This window comes from Squalius cephalus (genome assembly GCF_949319135.1).
Source record: "Squalius cephalus genome assembly, chromosome: 5".
NCBI lineage: Eukaryota > Metazoa > Chordata > Actinopteri > Cypriniformes > Leuciscidae > Squalius > Squalius cephalus.
In genome coordinates this window covers 12,235,975-12,252,204 of record NC_137126.1, presented here as the reverse complement: position 1 = coordinate 12,252,204, position 16,230 = coordinate 12,235,975, and the positions used below count along the sequence as shown (strand labels likewise).

The 16,230-nt window shown below is 42.6% G+C and overlaps 1 protein-coding gene across 6 annotated transcripts in view; it reads left to right on the top strand.

Annotated features, from left to right (window-relative positions):
- Window positions 1-2,723: 2,723 nt before the first annotated feature.
- npr2 (natriuretic peptide receptor 2) overlaps window positions 2,724-16,230 on the top strand; it is an 83,322-nt gene continuing 69,815 nt past the window's right edge. For all 6 annotated transcript variants that reach the window (XM_079870787.1, XM_079870785.1, XM_079870784.1 and 3 more), the window contains exon 1: window positions 2,724-3,668. In XM_079870787.1, the coding sequence (XP_079726913.1) occupies window positions 2,987-3,668 (682 nt within the window). In that variant the 5' untranslated portion in view covers window positions 2,724-2,986. The remainder of the gene's footprint in view (window positions 3,669-16,230) is intronic.

Here is a 16,230-nt window from a genome sequence, read left to right as displayed (position 1 = left end):
CAAGATGCTGATTAAACAGCATGATTATTGCACATGTGTGCCTTAGGCTGGCCACAATAAAAGGCCACTCTAAAATGTGCAGTTTTATCACACAGCACAATGCCACAGATGTAGCAAGTTTTGAGGGAGCGTGCAATTGGCACGCTGACTGCAGGAATGTCCAACAGAGCTGTTGCCCGTGAATTGAATGTTCATTTCTCTACCATAAGCTGTCTCCAAAGGCGTTCCAGAGAATTTGGCAGTACATCCAACCGGCCTCACAACTGCAGACCACGTGTAACCACACCAGCCCAGGACCTACACATCCAGCATCTTCACCTCCAAGATCGAGAATCATCTTGATTGCCCTGTTGCCATGCCCATGGACTCGATTGAGAAGCCAGTGCTGAAGCGGTCTCATATGAAGCAGTCAGAGCGGTGTGTTTGCTGCGGCAGATGCCATATGCCCCAGGAGCCTCTGAAATAACTTCAGTGGAACCGCATTCTTGCCCTCGAGTTGACTCAGACAATTCAGCAGAGGCTGTGCACGTTCGCTCATAAGCTGTGCGTACATGGCGACCGAGTCGAGAAAAGAGATCCTCTGCACGGGGGAGAGTTTGCTCTTTTCCCAGTTGACCCGAAGGCCCAAACGGGCGAAGTGCCGGAACACCAGGTCCATGTGTTCGCAAACCTGGTCTTGAGAGTGAACTAGAATCAGCCAGTCGTCGAGATAGTTCAGGATGCAAACCCTGTGTTGCCGGAGTGGCACAAGGGCTGCCTCGACGACCTTCGTGAAGACGCGAGGGGACGGGGCTAACCCGAATGGGAGGATCGTGTACTGGTATGTCTGCGCCTCGAAAGCAAACCGTAGAAACAGTCTGTGTCGAGGAAGAATGGAGAGATGGTATAGCGAACTCCCCGGAAGCAGGGAGGAGACAGTGCGAACTGAATCGCATAGCCGAGCCTGATGGTTCTCGCGAGCCAGCGGGACAGATTGAGAAGCTCTAGCCAGGCTCCCAAAAATTGAACCAGCGGGGTCATGCGAACCACAGACGTACCCACGATGGGGCAGCGAGGCGGAATGACCGGCCCAGACGTGGGAGGTGTAGCGTCCCGGTGTGGGGGCACGGTCATATACCGCGTCCTGACAGAGAAGGCCAGGGAAGGACAAGCGTTCTGCGGTGGCCTGCTCTGACAGGGGTCTGGCGACAGAGGGGGACGAGAGTGGTGAGGCTGAGCGTTGCACACTGCCGTCCGCAGCCTCTGGGGGCTCAGAGATGGGGGTGTTATTTCTTCCTTTAACCACATTAAGGTGGTTAAACAAAAGATTATCCCCCGGCCCTCCTTACGGGCTGGGGCGCCTTCCTGCGGCTAGACCTCAGCACCACGATGGTCATGTTCCCGCAATGAGAACATGATTCATCCACAAACGCTGCCTGAGCGTGATCTAAGCCCAAACACGCTAGGTAGCGATTGTGCCCCTCAGATGGCAAAATTAACCGACCGCACCCATAAGTACACGAGCGAGACATCTTTAAAAAGACGTGCCACACGCAAGCTCTTTTGTGAGGAGAGGAAAGCTCAGCAGAGTGCTGAAGCGCCCAGGGAGAAGCACACACACACTGTTGGCAGATCACTGCACAGATCAGCAGCAGGCAATGTGATCTTGCTGGAACGCGCCGTTGCACCAACACACTGGAGAGCCGCTCGTCTCGTAGTCTCGAAGAACTCAAATACAGGCTTGCAGAGGAGTGAAGAGAAGCTCTTGGCTCCGAAGCAAAAACATGATGCGAGACTGCCAGCGTCCTCCTTTTATACCCACACGGTGGGGCGGAGTTGCGCTATGCAAATTCCGCAGATCCATGGCATTTCCATTGCCATTAGCTTGTTTTGTAGAACTCGAAAGCTTTGAGTCACTGACGTAACTTGTAGTGACTGAACGAAAGGGAACTACACTAATCCATACGACCCCAATGGATGGATCAATGTCTTCTGAAATGAAACGATAGGAAACTGAAGTGAAATTACAATATTTAAAACTTTTAAACTGTAGACTATTGCTTCAGACCAACTGTATTAAGTTGTTTTTCAAATAAAGGTTTCCGGGTCAGTGATATTATATTGTGCCAAATCTTTTCCTCTTTGGCTAATTGATGAGTTGAAAGATAACAACAATAAAATAACAATTAATATAGGCTATTACCAATAACAACATGTAGTTGGCTTTCAAATTAGTAGGCTACGCTACATTGGGGAATTTAGAATGAAATGTAAATGCACAATGTAAAAACTATATTCCATCCTTCCGATCCCGTCTTAAAGTTGACAAACAAATCCTAGTTTGAGCGGGCCAGGTAAGAGGATTTATTCTTCTCAAATCAAACTTCAATGAGAAAAATCCTCTTTTAAATGAAGAGAACAATCCATTAGTGATGTCTTTCTTCCTTGTAGGCCAACTAAATTGCTTGACAGAGACTCCTGGTGCTTTATATGATGGACTTCTGGCGTCCAACTCCTCAGTGAGATTTAGTGTGTCCGCATCCGTGTGTGAATTTAGAATGACCATAGTTTTTACATTGTGCTATAGGCTACTTATAATTATAAATCCCATGAAATTCATCCTGCCTCCATGTAGGAGTGCGGTTAATTGACCTGCAGACAGAGGGAGCCATTAACTAGTGTAGTAGCTGTCATGACGTGTAGGGGCTGTGCAAGGGCCGCGCGCGGTGAAGTTGCGCTCATCTGGATGTACACACACACACGGACGCGCACACTCTGAATCTCACTGAGGAGTTGGACGCGAGAAGTCCATCAGATAAAGCACCAGGAAACTCTGTCAAGCAATTTAGTTGGCCTACAAGGAGGAAAGACGTCACTAATGGATTGTTCTCTTCGTTTGAAATAGGATTTTTCTCATTGAAGTTTGATTTGAGAAGAATAAATCCTCTTACCTGGCGCGCTCGAACTAGGATTTGTTTGTCAACTTAAAACGGGATTGGGATTTAGGATGGGATTTAGTTTTTACATTGTGGTACTTATACATGTACTCGTACCGGAATGCAGAACAGAAAAGGGGAATATTACCGTAGCGGTGATGCTGCCCGACAATATGAAGTATTCGTGGGCATCGCCGCGCGTCCTCCCCGCGATCCGTATGGCGCAAGAGGAAATTCAGAAGAGCGGACTTTTAAAGGGACACACCATCAGCCTCCTTAGTTTTAGCACAGAGTCCGCTGGTTCTTGCTCGGAAAACAAGGCACAGATTATCGCAGTGGACACAAAACTTTACTACAAACCAGATGCGTTCATCGGACCCGGCTGCTCGTATTCGGTCGCGTCTGTCGGACGGTTCGCGTCCCACTGGAAACTCCCCCTGATAACTGCGGGAGGACAAGCATTTGGTTTTGATAATTTTGAAGAGTTTAAAACTATTGTCAGGACGGGCCCGACCACCACGAAACTCGGAGACTTTGTCAGTAATCTACACGTGCATTTTAACTGGAGCTCTCGCGCGCTGATGGTCTACCACGACCTCAAACAAGATGACCGGCCGCATTACTTCCTCGCCGAGGGCATTTACATGATTCTGCGAGAGGAAAACAACATCACCGTGGATGCTTTCCCTTACGAAGATCCACAAACTTTAAATTATAAAGATATCGTCACATTTATAAAGGACAACGGGAGAAGTAAGTTTAGATTCAGTCCAACAAAGGTTCGTTGACAGTTACAATGCTTTAGCATGAAAAAAAGAAAGTGCCATGTTCCTTTGAAATAGCATACTGAATGATTACTTAATTCATATAGCCTACCATGGTAAGCTATTTACGTTACTCCAGGGTACTTAAAAGAATACCATATATTTTGTAGAGTGTAACATTCAAAATTCTACAATGATGCATCTTTCCATAGAAGGATATGAAAAAAAATATGTTAGAAAGCAATCATCACATAAAGGACAGTGGGGAAAATAAGTTCATTTACATATTCATATGCTATGGTAGGCTACATCCCAAGATATTTTAAAGAAATAGTACTACCATGTACTATACCATAAAATACCATATATCAAAATACCACATTTTTACCATCTGGTTTGGTCACTCTACCCCTCCCTCCAACAGACAGTTTACCTTCTTTAATCAATAAAGCGTGTTTGTGTTATTGCATAAAGCATCCCTCCATGACAACCACATTGATATTCTTGATCCATTACATCTAAAATCTGAAGACTACAATGAGGCATTGATAGCATTTAGTACTGACACCACCTGTGTTCCCCCAGGCTGTATTTTTGGACCTGTGGTGCCCTGTGCAAGTTATTTACAGCACCACCAAAATAGGAGGGCATGCACCCTATTCACTGTTAATAAAGCAATGCAGTCAACATCTATTGACTTCTGTTCAGTTATCTACCAAACACGACTTTTGATAGTCCTTTAGAAGTTCTTTAACTATTGAAAATGTGTAGGTAGAATTTAAAATATATAATTCAACAGAAAATATTTAGATTCATTGAGCAGTACAATAACTTAAGAACTTTTTTTTTTTTTAGCTCCTTACAAAATTACAAATGATCTGGTGTTTTAAAGACCCCAGAAACAAATACACTGAACTTGTATGTTCTTTTATGTTGATTCAAGTAAATGATTCTTGATAAAAAAAAATAAAAAAAAATTGAACTTAGGAGGCTGCATAAAACCCTCTAAATTCATTATTTTCAGCTTGATTCCTTGCTTTGTTACAGTGCTTGACATTCTCATAACCCCCTGAGCTGTCAAACACAATTATTGTGGCATGGCTGAAATAATACATGGAATGAGGAGAACACATAATGTCACCAAGGTCTCTGTGTCTTCAGTGTCTTCATTTTTATTTACTTCCCTTAAGATTCACACAGCACAATTTAATGTATTTTAATGTCATTAATTAAACTAGTTAATAAGAGTAAATAAAAGAGTATGGCTGGTCACTGAGTTTCAATGCGTCAACACTAATTACATAATGATACTAAACTATATGATGTATTAAGTCCAGATTTCTAGATTTAGTTGTTTATATCAGGATGTGGAGAAAGGCCAACTGCTATTACCCCAAAATGATGAAATCAGAGTTAAATAACTGAAGAGAACAATGTTTGCTTGTTTGTTTTTCTCTCACCATTTTTTTCTTTCTCCAGAAAATATTTTAGATTATTGTGCTCTCAGACAGAATAAGAAACGCTCGATAATAAAAGAGTGTTGCAACAAATAAAAATAATTTCACATTTAGATTTTTATATCGCTTTATTGTTTTCTCTTTCTAAATATATACACACAAAAAAAGTTGCATGGTCTTCTAAAACATAAAATAGGCATTGAAAAATTAAGTTTTTCATGAGTCCCCCCCCCCCCCCCCCCCTCCCAAAGCATCAGAGCAATTATAAATTATAAATGGAAATTTATAAGGCACAATGTTTCTTTGACCATAGAGCTGTACCATTATTATGTCTTGTCAGATATTGCTCAGATAGTTTTCACTTTAAAGTAATTAGTTTCTAAAAAAATATTTTATTATTATGTTTTTTATTACATTTTTAAGACCATTATTACTGATTTGAGTTCAGTTTGAGCTGAATGCATTGAATTATTTGAGTTGAGTGTTGTATGTGATGAAAATGTTTGTTAAATAAAACCAATTAATTGCTGAAATTGTTCAAATCAATAGAGGATTTGTCTGGTTAGGTGCTGAAAACATCTGCAGCTGGCAGGCAAGATGCAGCCCATTCAGAATGATCAGACTGCATTTATTAGTTGGTCCTACTGTTTTTCAGTTTTGTATTTCTATTGCCTTATATATGGAGTTTTGTAAATAATTGACTGATTACATTGTATTTGCCACAGTTAAGAACATTTTTCATGAATTATCAGATGTAGGAATTGCATTACGCAGCCTGAATACACTGACCTAAACACAACTGCAGACTACTCATTAACTTGAAGCTTAGTTGTTTTAAAATGTCTGAATGATTCATGATTTGGAATTCTTCATATGAACTAGATTTGCACAGCATACATAATTGTCTAAGTTTAGTCATTATAATATTACAAATCCAACCATATAAAGAACCTTTGTCAGTTACATGTTCTACGTTCTAAATATTCATCCCTCAATCTAAACAAGTCAGAAATATGGTTTCCTTTGCTGAATCCACACTGCCATGGCAACACAAATCCATGTCTTCCAGTGTCTCCTTTGAACAAGCAAAAGAAAGCACCATGTTGCTTACGTTATTGCACACAGACATTAATTGTCATTTACAGCCATGTCTTTGACACTGTTTGATATAAGAATACATACAGTATGCTCATTTAACATCAATAAATATAAAATAAAAGAAGGTTGAATTACAGTGATGATCCATTTAATTTTTTACTGATATTAGACTGCCCCCATATTTCTGCTCTTATCATAACCTCGCTCTGTCATGTTTGGCTTTATCCGCAGCATAGCCTGTTTACTGAAGTACGTTACCATAATTGAACAACATAATTAAACAGTGTTTATATATTGTCATTGCAGTGTTTTATAAAAGTACAGCCACTGTAAAATCACTGTAACACACCACGTTGCTACACTGTCATTCACTGTAACACACTGTAAAATCACTGTAGCACAGCTGCATGTGGTTGATTTTTATATATCGCTCTTATATACACTTCATATGTATAGATGCATAAACCATTGTGTATAACCTTCAGTGGGGGGGGGGGGGGGGGGTAATTTATTCTTTCAATAATACACCATTTCACAGTCTAATCCTGTTTGCTGTGCTGACAGTCTTAAAGCATATTGTAAAAATCCCTGTGAAATGATTTGCAAAGGCGTCTCAGACGTCAGAATGTCTCTCACTGTTTCCTCAATGAGTTTAGTTGCTATGACCCTGAGGTCAGATTAATTCATGTTTTTTGGTTGTTGTTTGGGCTTGTTCAGTTTGTGAACTCACATTCCATGCGTTGATGAGATAATGATCAGCCCAGAGGCTGTGAAATATCATCACAAACCTTTTCTCCTTCCTCTTTTTTTTTTTTGTTTGTTTGTTTTTGTATTTGTGGTCTTTTTGCCTCTTGGAAATGATGGGGAAATAGGACAAGAAAATGATGCAAGCAGGACTCAAACTTATTGTCCACCTGAGAACCACAGTTCCTTGTGTCAGAGCACATGACATAACACGTTTACCATTTATTTTGGTTTAGATGTGTGAAACAGGGACTCATTGAACCTGAAAAGATCCTAGATAGCAGCAGAGGCTATTATATTTGTGTCCAGCCTGGTCTCATTGTTTATACAAAGGTAATCATACATAATATTTGCAGGTACAAAAGCATACTTTTTTGTACATTTGTGTTGATGTTTAAATGTACTATATGGACGTACTGGCAGCATCTAAAACGTAAACAGTATTACGTGTTTACAGCTATAGAAATGTAAAATATTTATGAATCCTTTATATCATTAGTATATTTATATAGCAAATTTTTACCATTTTATAGATTTTAGATCCCTTAACTCTATCCCCAAACCTAAACATAAGATAAGAGGTATAAGACTTACCTGTTCGTTGACAGTTTATCAGCATCCCTCCATCACCCCATCTCCTCACTTCTAGTTCTAACTATTTCTATCACAATCTGAGGGGAGTACTCTGGGTTTGGGCCGTATTGGGCCAAACACGGCAAATACACATAACCTTTTATATTAAGTGTGCACCACAAAAGCACACATCACCCAAATCATGGTATGTCGCAATCAATGATGAGGCTCATGAGAGCCAGCGAGTATTTGATATCACTGGCATAAAACCTCTGTTGTAACTCATCTTGAGATGGCAAACTTTGATTTTTTTTACGAGTGTGGGTTTTTAAGGTTGTGTAGTGAACACAACCTTAAAAACTGTTCACTAAGTTGTAGACGAAGATCACTGAATAAAGACTTGAATTTGATTCTGTTCCCCACACAACACAATCATATGGATTCTGAAAATTTGAATTACAGCACAAGAATAACATTTATTACATTTATGATCATTTTATGGTGCGTTTGTGGAAAATTTGATGGTGATTTTTTATTCACACAGCATAATCAGGAAGCTGCCGTTCCCTATCAGTCAGTCACGTTCGACCTTACATCAGAATGTCGATCCAAATTTGGATCTCAACTGAAACTCCAATCACCCTCGAGTGTAAATGAAACAAGCCAATGGACAGTGACGAGCGAGATTTGTAAGCTCACTTAAGCTTTGGTTTCGGAGCTGAGCGCTTCATTGATTCTGCTCTGCAATCATCTGTATGAGTGGTCTACAAACCCGGAAGAAGCTCTCCAGAGAGTGTTGGCATGTCAGCAGTGGTCGCCATTTAATGAGCATTTCCTCTGCATTTCCTCTGCATTTATTACAGTCTAAAAGAGTATTTTCTCTGCATTCATTGCAGCTGAAAACTAAAAGAGTTTTGTGCAAACTGCATAGTCTTGACTATTTCTAGCGACCAATTCCCTGTGTGCTTCAGCACTAAAAGAGCTTTTCCCTAAAAGAGCAAGCACGGGTGTGACGTTGCGTCTTTTTTAAAAAAGATGTCAGATGTAGTCGTTTCCTGTCTCCGTCTGCGTGTTTGGGCCGAAAGCACACTGAGGTGGCTTTCGTGAATGAGTCATGTACCCACTGCGGGAAGATGACCATCTCGATGCTGCTGTTGAGACTCGAGTACCTTGAGCGAGGTGGAGTCCCTTCTGCTATGCCCCGATCTAGTTCCTCTGCCCAGCAGAGGGCTACTTCGGTGAGTACACTAGGTGACCTGAGGATCACAGTGGGGGCTACGCTGCTGCTGACTCTTCTGACTTTTTCAATAAAAGAGCAATTTCTCTGGGTCACAAGAGGACACGGATGGCAGTGAGCGACACTCCCATGCCTTGCCACTCCCATCTCCCTCTCTCATTGCCAGTGGGTAGCAGTGTGTGGCTCAGGGACGCCACCAGGCCTTCCCATGCACCCTCTGCCCCACCCTGAAACCAGATAAGTGTTGAACAGCACACTCAGACTCCGCTTCGGGCCGCCCCAGTGCCTCCCAAGCCGAGTCCCTGTGTTACACCTTGCTGCCCTACCCCGGGTACATCTGTGGTCCCGCTTGCACGGTGTTTGGGAGCCTGGCTAGCTCATGCTGGGGTGTTCACGGATGCCTCTGCCACCGGCTGGGGGGACACGTACAACAGGCATGCAGTCTCAGGTTAGGTTAGGTTGCTTTGTGCCATTCACATCCCTGGCATGCTCAATCGTGCAGCCGACGAGCTCTCATGACAGCCTACGCTTCCGGGTGTGTGGCGTCTTCATCCCCAAGCGGTCTAGCTGATATGGGACTTCTTCGGAGCCTCACAGGTAGATCTGTTTGCCTCTCCAGACTCGACCCATTGCCATTTGTTTTACTCCCTGACCGAGGGTACCCTCGGCACGGATGCACTGGCACACAGCTGGCCCGTGCCAGCATTTGCGTTTCCCCCAGAGAGCCTTCTTGCACAGACACTGTGCAAAGTCAGGGAGGAAAAGGAGCAGGTCTTGTTAGTTGTGCCTTACTGGCCCAACCGGACCTGGTTCCCAGAACTCACGCTCCTCGCGACAGCCCCTCCCTGGCCCATTTCTCTGAGGAAGGACCTGCTTTCTTAGAGACGTGGCACCCTATGGCACCTCTGGAAACTCCATGTCTAGTCCCTGGACGAGACGCGGAGGTTCTAGGTGATCTACCCCAGAGATCGACCCCCAAAGATGTCCGATCAGAGTCGTGCTCTCCCTCCTGCAAGATGGGTTGGAGCGAAGGCTGTCTCCCTCCACCCTCACAGTGTATTTTGCCACCATTGCTGCACATCACGATGCAGTTGATGGTAAGTCTTTGGGGAAGCATGACCTGAATGTGAGGTTCCTGAGGGGGTCAAGGAGATTAAATCCACCTCGCCGTCCCTCTATTACCTCTTGGGACCTGTCTCTGGTGTTCAGCGCACTGCAGAGACCTCCCTTCTAACCACTCTAGTCAGCTGAGTTAAAGATCCTGTCACTGAAGACAGTTCTCCTGACTGCTCTGGCTTCCATCAAGAGGGTAGGGGACCTGCAAGCATTTTCGTTCAACGAATCGTGCCTAGAATTCAGGCCGGCCAACTCTCACATTTTCCTGAGACCCCGGCCTTGATACGTGCCCAAGGTTCCTACCACTCCCTTCAGGTATCAGTTAGTGAACCTACAAGCGCTGCCCTCGGAGGAGGCAGACCCAGCCCTGGCTTTTCTCTGTCATATTTGCGCTCATTGCGGTTATACGTGGACAGAACGCAAAGCTTTAGGACCCAAGACCAGCTCTTCGTCTGTTACGGAGGCCAGCAGAAGGGAAAGGCTGTCTCCAAGCAGAGGTTAGCCCACTGGATAGTGGATGCTATCGTCTTGGCATACCAATCCCAAGACGTGCCTTGCCCATTCGGGTTGCGAGCACACTCAACCAGAAGTGTTGCTTCCTCCTGGGCGCTGGCTCAAGGCGGCGATTCTGTATATCTCGCTGACAGATATATGTAGAGCTGAGGGCTGGGCGACACCCAGCAAGTTCGCTAGATTCTATAGCCTTCGCGTAGAGCCAGTATCTTCCCGTGTACTCGCCCCCAGTGGTCAGTAGCGCGAAAGACCCGTTCTTACTGTCGGCTTGCAACGCCACTCCTGCCCTCTGGGCCGGATACGTGCGTCTATTTGCTCCAGTTGTGTTTCCCAGAAATGGCTAACCCTGTTGAGTTCCTCTGTCACTCCTGCGGCAGTCAGACGTTGCAGAGCGTCTGACGCCAGGCCTACACTTGTATGCATTGTGGAACCTGTGTTAGGCTGGGTGTCCATATGTAGTGGTCCCTGCGGCAACCCCATTGTGGATTCTTCCACGGTCAAGCTCCTCTGCTGACGAGCCCGTGTCTTTCCCTTAACAGACACTCTGTCGTCTCTGCTGGTGTTCTTCTTCCTAGAACTAGACTGGAACCACCCCAGAGACTGCCATATGTTGCACTACCCTGCTTGGCTAGTCCATATGTGTACCCGCCACAGTACCTCCCTCCGGGTAGGATGTGGCTTCCGCAGCGTCCCCTTCTGCAGGGCACACTTTTCCAGCGTTATCCAATAAGTCACACTGAGTGGGTCTTTTGGAACAGCAGTGACTGACCTTCTCTGCTTAGAGCTCCTTTCTGCCCAACACTGCGGACAGGCCAGCAGCAGTGGCGTGTTGGTAGATATCCATATGACATATGCCGAGAGTGACTGTTCCCTCCTTTGGGGAATGAGGGTTACCATACGTAACCGAGACGTTTTCTGACTATAACTAATGATTTTTTAAAAAGAAAGTATGAGCAGGTCTTGCTTGTGCAAAGCTTGCAAGGATGGTTGCATTTTGCAATGGGGTTGTTAACAAATTCTGAGTGGGTCTTATCTGGTTGCTAGAACAGTATGTGGTTGCTAGGGTGTTCTAAGTGGTTTTTAGCGCATCAATATGCTGTTGCTAGGTTGTTGTGGGTGGTTTCTAGGTGGTTGTTTACAGGCTCAAGTAAAAAAATCCCTTGTCTAAAAGCAACAAGCCACATAATTTGTTGAATCATTCATCTCTGCAGCACACGCCAAACTCAAATCCAGTCATTCAGTCAGTCATCTAATCGTTCAAAAACTTGAAGTATGAACAATAGTAATTGGGATGCTTTCTTGATTTATCTGTTACTGAATCATAATTTAAACATTATTTTTTATAATGACAAAAGGTGTTCAAGCAAACAATAAGATGTCAGAAATCGTTGAAACCCTTTTCAGATTTCAGATTTTCTAAAGGTTTTTACCTCTCAAATGAATGGAAGAAGATTAAAACCAAATGTCAAATAGCTGAATAGAAGACCAAGTTGTGTTTATGTGTGTGCATATGAAAGACGCTCAAACGCTTGAACAATCTATTGCAGATGCGGGACACATTCTGAACACAAACCAATTGCACCAGTAATGGTCCAGAGTGTGTTTCACTCCTGAAAAGACTGCAATTAAGGGAAATATACAGTCCTCAAACAACAAAAAAATGACTCACAGCATATCAAATTCAGACATGTCTGAGATGATAGAGTGGATCAATAACATATTTTATTTTTCTTCAGTTGATATCAACATATTTTCAAAAGAGTAATTTTCAAAGACCAGTTGTGACAATTTTGAATAAACAAAGCACAACAGAGCATCTTTTGTGCATTTCACAATACAAACTAATGTCTTTGGCATGACTAACAATAACGACCTAGTGCAAAAGTGCAACAAATCGCGAAACCGCAAGCATATTTCGGAATCTTATCGTAGACTCTTTTGAAACAAAATGTTCTCAAACATTTTTCATTGGCTTTGCCAGGCTCAGGCAGATCCTTATAAATTCTATAACACCATTGAACATTTTCCTTGCCTTTTTGTACATTTGTCTTGGAGCGCATCCAGGAGACAGCAGGACTACTTGGCATGCATTTGTCTACGCTATGGTGGAAGAGCTTAGAATTTGGGGGCTGAGAGGCAGACAGGGGCCGGCTTTGGTCTAACACTTAAGGAAATGTCTGCTAACTGGGAGTCTGGCTCCTGAGCTGGCAGAAGAAATACTGAAAGACACTGCTAATGGAAATAATGACCATAGTGTAGAAGCCAAGGAAAACATATACACACACATATGCAAAAGATTTCACTTGTGCATCAATATGGTGCCATGCATTATTTTATGCATCTACTTAAGAGCCAGGAGAAACACCAAATCATTTTCATTTGTGCATCCAGCAGTTTTTAGTGTTATTTGCCACAAAATATCATTTTTTTTTTAAATTTTAACTGTTAAAGACTGTAACAATGCTATAGTTAAAACCTGTCAGTTGGTTAATGGTAAGTTTCCTTTCTATTTACAGTGAAAAACTGGCTAACCGTATATTTCATGGTTTTACAGTAAAATACTGTTAAATGCTGTTTGCCAGTTTAACCTTGTCGCTTTTGGCTTGCTTAGTTGGGGATATTTAATATTCAACAATATTATTGATCTGACTGAAATGACACCATTATATGAGAACTGAACTGAGCTGGACGATGACATCACGGTTTTCTCCAGACTGTTTGTAAGCTATAAATGAACTAAATGAATAACTTTTTTACAAAAAAAATATTCTAAATATTTCTATATATAAATATTATATATACACTCACCTAAAGGATTATTAGGAACACCATACTAATACTGTGTTTGACCCCCTTTCGCCTTCAGAACTGCCTTAATTCTACGTGGGATTGATTCAACAAGGTGCTGAAAGCATTCTTTAGAGATGTTGGCCCATATTGATAGGATAGCATCTTGCAGTTGATGGAGATTTGTGGGATGCACATCCAGGGCACGAAGCTCCCGTTCCACCACATCCCAAAGATGCTCTATTGGGTTGAGATCTGGTGACTGTGGGGGCCATTTTAGTACAGTGAACTCATTGTCATGTTCAAGAAACCAATTTGAAATGATTCGAGCTTTGTGACATGGTGCATTATCCTGCTGGAAGTAGCCATCAGAGGATGGGTAGATGGTGGTCATAAAGGGATGGACATGGTCAGAAACAATGCTCAGGTAGGCCGTGGCATTTAAACGATGCCCAATTGGCACTAAGGGGCCTAAAGTGTGCCAAGAAAACATCCCCCACACCATTACACCACCACCACCAGCCTGCACAGTGGTAACAAGGCATGATGGATCCATGTTCTCATTCTGTTTACGCCAAATTCTGACTCTACCATCTGAATGTCTCAACAGAAATCGAGACTCATCAGACCAGGCAACATTTTTCCAGTCTTCAACTGTCCAATTTTGGTGAGCTCGTGCAAATTGTAGCCTCTTTTTCCTATTTGTAGTGGAGATGAGTGGTACCCGGTGGGGTCTTCTGCTGTTGTAGCCCATCCGCCTCAAGGTTGTGCGTGTTGTGGCTTCACAAATGCTTTGCTGCATACCTCGGTTGTAACGAGTGGTTATTTCAGTCAAAGTTGCTCTTCTATCAGCTTGAATCAGTCGGCCCATTCTCCTCTGACCTCTAGCATCAACAAGGCATTTTCGCCCACAGGACTGCCGCATACTAGATGTTTTTTCCCTTTTCACACCATTCTTTGTAAACCCTAGAAATGGTTGTGCGTGAAAATCCCAGTAACTGAGCAGATTGTGAAATTGTGAAATACTCAGACCGGCTCGTCTGGCACTAACAACCATGCCATGCTCAAAATTGCTTAAATCACCTTTCTTTCCCATTCTGACATTCAGTTTGGAGTTCAGGAGATTGTCTTGACCAGGACCACACCCCTAAATGCATTGAAGCAACTGCCATGTGATTGGTTGATTAGATAATTGCATTAATGAGAAATCGAACAGGTGTTCCTAATAATCCTTTAGGTGAGTGTATAATTAACAATAATAATGTTAGTGTTCCAAACGTAGCCCATGTTTCCATTCTGGCTATGTTTTTTGAATTGATGGCCCGTTGTCCTAACTGATAGAATAGGTTACTCTGTGTGTAAGTGGGTAGAGGGTTCCTTCTTCCCCCTTTTCTTGAGTGGGACTGCCAAAAAAATTTAATATACCAACATTACTGTTATTGTTGTTAAGCTTCATGCTAAAGAACTTACTTTTTTAAGTGTTCCTCAGCCACTCTGTAATTAGTTACAGATCTCACTGCCCTTGCCAATGTTTTAATTCAAGTTCTTCAAACCTGCATGAAGAAGGTGTAGCTTCATGAAGAATTATGATGATAAATGAAACATACTGACAGCTCACCATCCTGTGCAGATTCAAAATGAGACATTGAAAGAGGAAGGGCAGGCAAGCATCGATAGAGAGAGAAACTAGATTTGAACATTTGCTGTTACTTTTTTTTTTCTTTCTTTCTTTGCATTTACATATATATCAAACACTTTTATCCAAAACAATTTACATTGGATTCAAAATATACTCATTTAGTTCATGTATTGCTTGGGAATCAAATCCATGACCTTGGCATTGCTAGCCCCATTCTGTATTATAAAGTGTAAAGTGTACTGAATAAATTTATTTTAAATGCATTTGTGAAGCCACAACACGCACAACCTTGAGGCGGATGGGCTACAACAGCAGAAGACCCCACCGGGTACCACTCATCTCCACTACAAATAGGAAAAAGAGGCTACAATTTGTACGAGATCACCAAAATTGGACAGTTGAAGACTGGAAAAATGTTGCCTGGTCTGATGAGTCTCGATTTCTGTTGAGACATTCAGATGGTAGAGTCAGAATTTGGCGTAAACAGAATGAGAACATGGATCCATCATGCCTTGTTACCAATGTGCAGGCTGGTGATGGTGGTGTAATGGTGTGGGGGATGTTTTCTTGGCACACTTTAGGCCCCTTAGTGCCAATTGGGCATTGTTTAAATGCCACGGCCTACCTGAGCATTGTTTCTGACCATGTCCATCCCTTTATGACCACCATCTACCCATCCTCTGATGGCTACTTCCAGCAGGATACTGCACCATGTCACAAAGCTCGAATCATTTCAAATTGGTTTCTTGAACATGACAATGAGTTCACTGTACTAAAATGGACCCCACAGTCACCAGATCTCAACCCAATAGAGCATCTTTCTGATGTGGTGGAACGGGAGCTTCGTGCCCTGGATGTGCATCCCACAAATCTCCATCAACTGCAAGATGCTATCCTATCAATATGGGCCAACATTTCTAAAGAATGCTTTCAGCACATTGTTGAATCAATGCCACGTAGAATTAAGGCAGTTCTGAAGGCGAAAGGGGGTCAAACACAGTATTAGTATGGTGTTCCTAATAATCCTTTAGGTGAGTGTATATATATATACATATATATATAATAAATATTCTCCCATTTCTGTCTATAATATATGCATTCCACGCTACAATCTTAACACTTAAACCTGGATGATATGACTCTTTTAACATGATCAACCCAGTTATTTTTGATTAATCAACTTTGGAGATATTTCTTCATTTAAGCAACTTCAATTTTGATGTATATTGTGTATTGTTAATTGTTTTGTGATTGTATGGCGAGAGCAAAGACCAATTTTCAGCTAAGGCTGAACAATAAAGTACTACTAACTAACTAATTAATTTGATCTGAAACTGGAGATCGTATCAGAAATTAAAATAAGTAAATGAAAGCAATTCAAGCATTG